The sequence below is a fragment of the Hibiscus syriacus genome, unplaced genomic scaffold, assembly GCF_006381635.1.
Source record: "Hibiscus syriacus cultivar Baekdansim isolate YM2019G1 unplaced genomic scaffold, ASM638163v2 tig00117034_pilon, whole genome shotgun sequence".
NCBI lineage: Eukaryota > Viridiplantae > Streptophyta > Magnoliopsida > Malvales > Malvaceae > Hibiscus > Hibiscus syriacus.
The window spans coordinates 10,529,707-10,537,020 of record NW_024063533.1 but is presented as its reverse complement, the minus strand read 5'-3'; the positions used below and the strand labels follow the sequence as shown (position 1 = coordinate 10,537,020).

At 33.7% G+C, this 7,314-nt stretch overlaps 1 protein-coding gene across 4 annotated transcripts; it reads right to left on the bottom strand.

Moving 5' to 3' along the window:
• Positions 1-271: 271 nt before the first annotated feature.
• On the bottom strand, positions 272-2,991 carry LOC120196928 (eukaryotic peptide chain release factor subunit 1-3-like). 4 transcript variants are annotated; one of them, XM_039198599.1, is made up of 3 exons: positions 2,903-2,991; positions 735-2,219; positions 272-651 (listed from the first exon to the last, which is right to left on the bottom strand). In XM_039198599.1, the coding sequence occupies exon 2, from the start codon at positions 2,179-2,181 to the stop codon at positions 871-873; it is 1,311 nt and encodes a 436-aa protein (XP_039054530.1). In that variant the 5' UTR covers positions 2,182-2,219; positions 2,903-2,991; the 3' UTR covers positions 272-651; positions 735-870. The 4 variants fall into 4 exon arrangements, with proteins under 4 accessions (XP_039054530.1, XP_039054529.1, XP_039054528.1 ...); XM_039198598.1 differs by lacking the exon at positions 2,903-2,991 and having other exon boundaries at positions 272-654; positions 735-2,251; XM_039198597.1 differs by lacking the exon at positions 2,903-2,991 and having other exon boundaries at positions 735-2,251.
• Between the last annotated feature and the right edge of the window lie 4,323 nt (positions 2,992-7,314).

The window sequence follows — 7,314 nt, the reverse complement described above, 5'->3', positions numbered from 1 at the left end:
TATTTTATATAAACCGATTCAACCACGGTTGAATCAACGAATCAATACCTTCACCGGTTTAAAATCCGGTCCGGTTTTAAAAACATTGATATTTATGATGATACGTTAACATCACTGTTATACTTTTTAAAATAAAATATCAGTTTAAAATTTAAATTAACTAAACATTAAACATGATTTTGAAAATAAAAATATTAAAATAAAAAAAGTGATAATTTGAATATTAAACATGTATTTTACCCCCAAAAAAAACATTCCCAAGCTCTAGAAATTAAGCAAACTTTAATGCGGTCGGATAGATTTCATTCATAAAACTCTAGAAATTAAGCAAGCAGCTTTAATGTCTGCGAGATAAAAGTACCACTAAGCACCACAAGAATATGAGACAAACCAAACCAAACTTATTCAACCAAAAGCCCACAACACATAGAGGCCAACCCAACTTTTCTAGAAAATAAGCTTCAGATAACCACTCCCTTAACCAAGGCAATGTTAAACCACTGACATCAAGTACAAGTACCAAGTTTTTAATCTATATATGCAAGCCCTGGTCGTAGGAAATAACAAGGACGCTCCTACGGAATTTCCAACAAGTTTTATGTAACCTTACCAGCTCAGCCTTCCTACATTTCCGCCGCTCATCATTCGGTCCTGCTACATCACTAAGGGCATCAAGTATGGGACGAAAAAGGATAGAAAGGCAGAGAAGAAATGAAACTGTTTGAAAACCAAACCTTGATTACGATCCGCAGGGAATTTTAGGGAATTGCAAGCAGAAGCGGTACCTACGAAAGCTCGAGCTCTGGTGCAGGCTTTGCTGTTGACCCCCATCATATCCTGCACCGTCAATGGGGTAGAGTTGATTGATTGCTATTCTGAATCATCATATGCTTCTTCATCAGAAAATTCATCAAACGATCTCATGTCCAGTTGGTATCGAAGTATGCCTCCAATACCGCCAAACCCACGGCAAAACTGAGAACCCTCTTGTGATTTGTTAGTAACGAACTCCAGAGTACAACCAAATCGCCTGTACTCATTTGCAAACCACTCTAAAAGCGACATCTTCTCTATAACCTCTAAATCAGTGGAACTGGATGGATCACGGAAGTTGTTCGCATTAGCTTCCTGCTCCTTGTTCAAATGTTTTATGACAACTTCACCAGTAGTGCTATTCTTCAGCTGATACCTATTTATGTCCAGATTTTCCCACACAATAAGTATCTCAACAGCTCCCACCTCCAATGCTTTCAGTGTGTCATCCACACCAAAAACATACTTCCCTGTATCTTGACTAATCTCCTCAAAGTATTTCCCTATCAATCGCTTCTCTTGTATGAATTTCACATTTGACAGAATTTCTGAGGAAAGCTCAATTGCCTGGTTGAAACCATTCTCTCCTCCATAACAGACATCAACCACATTCAGAATCTTAACCTGAAGCCGCTGATCAAACATATCCGATTGACTCAGCTCAGTTTTGAAGTCAGCTGATCCAGCAAGTATTAATCCAGATACATTAGGCTGGCTGGTGGCAGGATTGATAAAAAATTGTGTGGCAAGTTCAGCAGTCTTCCTCACATAGTTGTGGCGCTTTTCCATTCGAAGTCGAGCAAAACGAAGGGCAGATTGTCCTCCTCTCCCATGCTTCTTAGGAAGATCGACACTGAACTTATGAAGTACCTCTCTGGAGTTACCACTTAATGTCCCAAAAAGAGTCCCGTTACCATCCATCACAATGAAGCCAAACTTATCATCAGACTCCAAAAGTTCATTCAGTGCCTCTGTGTGAAACTTGTTGTCACAAAGATAAAGAGAAGCATTTATAGGCCTGAAAGGCTCAAAATCAATCGTGACTTTCTTTTCCTTCCCATCTTCGGTCACAATTGTTCCTGTGTAGAGCACCAGACCATTGGGAGGAACCTTACTGTAAAGTTTGAGCCTCTGCTGAGCAGATGTGATTGCACCTAACACAGATTGACGGTTGACTCTGCTTTTGATGTTTGAAGCAGTTCCAAATTCATCTCCAAGCATCTTGGTAACCCTAGAGATCTGATCACGTGGAGGCATTATGAGGGATATCATGCTGGTGCCGTTGCCTCTAGCAGCCTCAAGTGCTTTAATCAGCTTCTTGATCTTCCATATCTCAATATTTTTGTCACTCTCATGACCGTCCGCCATCGCCAGGTGAAGTAGAGATTTCCAAGAACAACAGCAGGCTACAAAATTACCCAAATTGTTAAGAACTATAATTCGAATCAATTACAAAAAGAATCATTAAATGTCAACGTTATCAAAAGAAAGATCCACTCAAATCAAATCATAATCCCCATCAAGTACAGGTAAAACCAAACATCAAAAGAAATTATATATATACCTTCACTTGTACCATGTCAAGTTATTTATACAAAATGATCTAAAATAATTGAAACAAATTATTAGAGGCTGACGCAGTAATTCTTCAAAGAGCCATCAAAATTCACAAAATTTAAATAAACTAATAGGCATAAAAGCATGATATACTAGAGATAATACAAACAAGTCAAATCTAAGAACAAAGACGTTAAATACACCACATAACAGGAAGAAATACTTCGGTAAGATAACTAATATTTCCGATTAAAAATTATCAAAAACAAAAACTTTCTATCAACATAATTATTTCAACGGATTCTCCTTACAAATATCACATAGAATAATATAAGTTCGTAATATCATATTTTTCTTAAAAAAATGAAAACAACGGACATATTATACACAAAATTACATACAAAAATAAAGAAAAATTAAAAGAAATTAAACCGAAGCGATTTCCAAAATTCCTTCGTCGATCAAAATAGAGTTTACATGAAGAATCAACTGGGCGAACAAAAAAAAATAGATAGAGATGAAAAGCATGAACCTGCAAATTTGCAAGAGCCGAGCGCAGCCGATAATAACAATTTTCTAATCTGGACGGCACGCAAGTTTCCTTATATAGACACGAAGCTGCGGCCCTAGAACCTTGTATGGTAGGATTGTAATTTTATATTATTCTTACAAGAAAAAAAGAAAATGTTTTATACGGAAGGTGGGAAAGAAAAATAAATAAATATCTTCGCTCTCTGACCAATAAATAAATGGGTAAAGTATAGTAATGGTTATTGAATTTTTCTAAATCTTTCATTTAGGTCCCCTAACTTTTAAAACATGCAATACAATCCCCCAACATTTAGTCTGTTTGTAATATGGTCCCCCAACAGTTACGTCAGGGACCATATTGCAAACGGACTAATGAGGGATCATATTGAAAATGGACTAAATGTTGAGAGACCATATTGTAAGTTTTAAAAGTTGGGGACCTAAATGAAAGCTTTAGAAACGTTCAGTGACCATTACTATATTTTACCCTAGATTTTATTAGAGGAATCTGTACTGAAGTCAACTCTAAGGCATAGTATAGATCTTTGACTTTGGATTGATCCATTTTCTAATAAGGCATGAAAAACAAATTAGGTTGCATGAATAATTTTTGCAAGCTGCCTCGTGCATGGAATGATTGTCATTAGAAATAAAATGTTGGGTAATCTTTCTAGCATCAGGAAACATTAGATCTGTCATAATCTGTCAAACAAAAGATAGCCCATCGAAAATTAATACAAAACTGTTAGTAAAAATCAATATGCAGAAATAGGTGCAGTGGTATGATTCTTGCATATGGTACGAGAGGTCCCAAGTTATATGACCATAAAACTGGGAATTAAGTCAACTCCAAAAGTGGAATAATATAGAAGCTTAACTTGAGATCTGTTTGTTTTCTGACAAGAATCATTTACAATTAGTAAGAAAAAATGGATCGTTCTATTTTCCAAAAGTTAATTTTTGGGCCTCTAATCTTAGTCATAAAGGAATTGAGATATGCAACAAAAAATCAAACTTCCAAACTATACTAGCTGGGGCTAGCAGTCGCATGGCCACAATATCCACTCCCTTTACCCTATTCTGAAGGTAGGACTTGGTCCTCCATCTTTATGCAAAAAGCTTTTCTATTCAGTTTGCAATGCAGAGCCCCCAAAAGACAAGGTTACAGGGGCAGAACATTGATTGAGTAGTCACTAACTGCCTAATTGTCCAATAACATCTTCCTTAAACCATTCTTGTACAACATTCAACTCACCAACAACTAAGCATATAGCCATATAACCATCCAAATTTATCAGATTCTTGAAGAAAAGAGCTAATGATTGAAAAGAAATCATGTTAAACATCAAAGATTGGGTACTTCAGCTAGTAGTATAATTCCACTAGCATTCATCTAGAAAACAAGTTAGCAGAGAGAATCCAATCAAAATTCACAGGGACTTGAAGAAAAATAGTTAACAAATAAAAACACATTCTATTAAACATCAATCATTGAACATGTTATCTAGTCGTATGATTCTCTATTCAAGTATGAGACCTACTAACTTCAACTCCCTAAATGCACCAAACCCTTTCTTTTTCCATTTCCAAAATTTACAACTGGAAATCAAATAATTGATCATCATAATTCAGCTCCAAGTCAACTTTAAATTAAGAGTATATTGATATAGAAATTCAAGTATGGCTGGGTGGATGGGACTCTTTTTCTATCATAATATACAAAATCCAAGAGCTAACTTAACCCTAGGCTCGAAGCGATTGGAAAAAAAATCAAAGAATGCTCGTGAAACACTAAAATATATATTTAGAAATTGAGAAATCATCAGTCGAAAACATCCACTTACCTTGAACAAAAACCACGAGAAATTAGTAAACAGTATAATAGAACAAATAACACAAGAAGTCGTCAAGCTCCATATAGCAGCAACTAATAAGCGGTTACTGGTTAGTTTATGAGGAGTTGGGCGGCCCATTTAAATGACTGGAAAATAGAGGAAGAATGAAGGGAAAGCTTTAAGTGGTTAATTTCCATGGTTTTCGTCGACAAGGAAAGGGAGTCAAGTAGAAAGAAGTGAATTCAGGAACCATATTGCAAATGGGCTAAATGTTGAGGGACCATATTGCAAACGGACTAAATGTTGGGGGATTATATTATAAGTTTTAAAAGTTGGGGGACCTAAATGAAAGCTTTAGAAAAGTTCAGTGACCATTACTATACTTTACTCTAAATAAATATCTTCACCGAAGCTGAAAATGAGTTGAGTTGAGTTTGTTTAAATATTGTTAAGTAAATTTGATTTAAAAAATTTAAAGTCAAGCTCGACTGGAACTGAAAATTTAAAATTGAAGCTCGACTCAACTCAAAAGCTCGCAAGCTTAAAATTTTCAAGCTTAACTCGAAATAAAAAATTAAAACTCGACTCGAACTCAAAAAACTTTAACTCAAAATATTCTCAGATTTAGCTCAATTGAAGCTCAAACTCGAACTTGAACTTTAAGTACATAAATGTTTTATATTGTATTAAAAAACATATAAATATTAATATTATTAATAATTTAATTTAAAAATAAAAAATTAATATATTATTTTTTAGTTGCTCGCGAACTTTTGAAGTCGTGTATCAAGTAGCTCGCTTCAGCTCGTTAAAGAACTCTACTCCATTCTATTCAAGTGTTTATCGAACTTTGATCAAATCGAACTCGAGTAGCTCGCGATCTATCTCGTTTCATTTACAACCCTAGTTTTCACTCCATCTTGAGTACCTATATCAATTCTAGTTTCGATATCTATAGAAATAATTAGATAGTGATTCTATCATGCCGATAACGATACCACCCTCATGAATATTGATATTTACATTGAGAATCGATACCAAAATCAATCTCAAAGTTTGAATAAATCCCTTCGACTCGATATCGATAACTTATGAATAATATTGATACCTTGATAAATTGTATTGATACTCAAGACTAAACTTACCAATATCTCTACACTCATTCAACATGTATGAATACTACAGGAATAGTACCAATATCAAAACTCAAAAAAAAAAAAGACTTGTAAAATATGAGAACCACTTTCAAATCACTTCTATATGTCACCGTTTAAACAAAATGTTATTTATAAAGTTTAAAGGCGTCCTAAGATCATTTAGCATCTAAATATCATACGTTAAACACTCAATTAAATATTTTAAGCCATGATTATGCATAATACACAACATGTGTTTTCAAGCTAAATTCTATTATAAGGTATTATCTTTCTGATAGTCATAATACTACATTAAAGATATACTATCTTATGCAAAATCAATCAAAGAAGGTTCTTTGCTCATGATTCACTAAACTTTATTTTGCCTCTAAGTTTAGAGGGTTCTCTTTTCTGATAGATGATTCACATTTGAAAAAAATTAAGATGGGGATTAAAGAGTTTTGGGAGTGAGAGAGAAGTAGGGGGAAAAAGCAAATTTGATTTAGGGAAAAGTTGGTGAAAAATGGAGCATTTTTCCACTGATATTGGATGGTGACATATAGGAAAACAACCCAAATTAACCCTTTTTTACAATGGATTATTTATACTCTTGGTCCCTCAGCCATTAAACTCTCATAAAAATTATCTTTTTCTATTCCCTATTGAGCCTAGTTAAGGGTTAATTTGTCTCAATCAACCAATAAGATTCTAAACCGGCTTGAGGCTATCCTAGGTCAACTCCATATGTTGATTCATAAATTTGGGCTATTACGTTTTTCCTCTACTTAGACGGTGCCAAGTGTCACTTTTTGATTAGAGTCATATCATTATCGAAAAATAAATTAAATTAAATAATAAAAAACTGTCCAATCAGGTGGTGTTGTGTGTCGTGACACATGTCACTATTGATATATGTCACCATCTGATTTGAGGATTATTATTTTTAATTAAGTAAATATTATGATCAAATTGATAGAATGTATAAATAATAATAACAAAATGTGTAATTATACTAATTTTATTAACTGCCACGTAATTTCATTAGCTATTAACGACGAATGGCTTGATTGACAACATTTAAATAGTTAACTAGTATGGATAATTAAATTAAAAGATTGATGGTCAAAATAAAATTTATCCATAGTTAAGTGGTCGTGGCATAATTCACCCTTAGTTTCATATAGACAATGGAATTGCTACTATTAATCCTCTTTCGGAATTCAGTCTATATATCTTCAATTTTGAATACTTCCAAAAGGATAAAATAATAATATAATTACTTTAGTTGATTATTATTAAAAAAAAGGGTGAAAATCAAGTGTGATAAAAATGTTATCAGAAAATATAACATTTTAGGTTGAAAATAGCGAGATTAAGGTGAATATCTCCATTCAAATATTAAAGACTCTCAAAAGATGATAACATACTTGTGACTATGTGTA

Bases quoted from the DNA above. Each gene is read 5' to 3' on its own strand.
- LOC120196928 (XM_039198599.1), bottom strand. From the start codon at position 2,181: ATGGCGGACGGTCATGAGAGTGACAAAAATATTGAGATATGGAAGATC.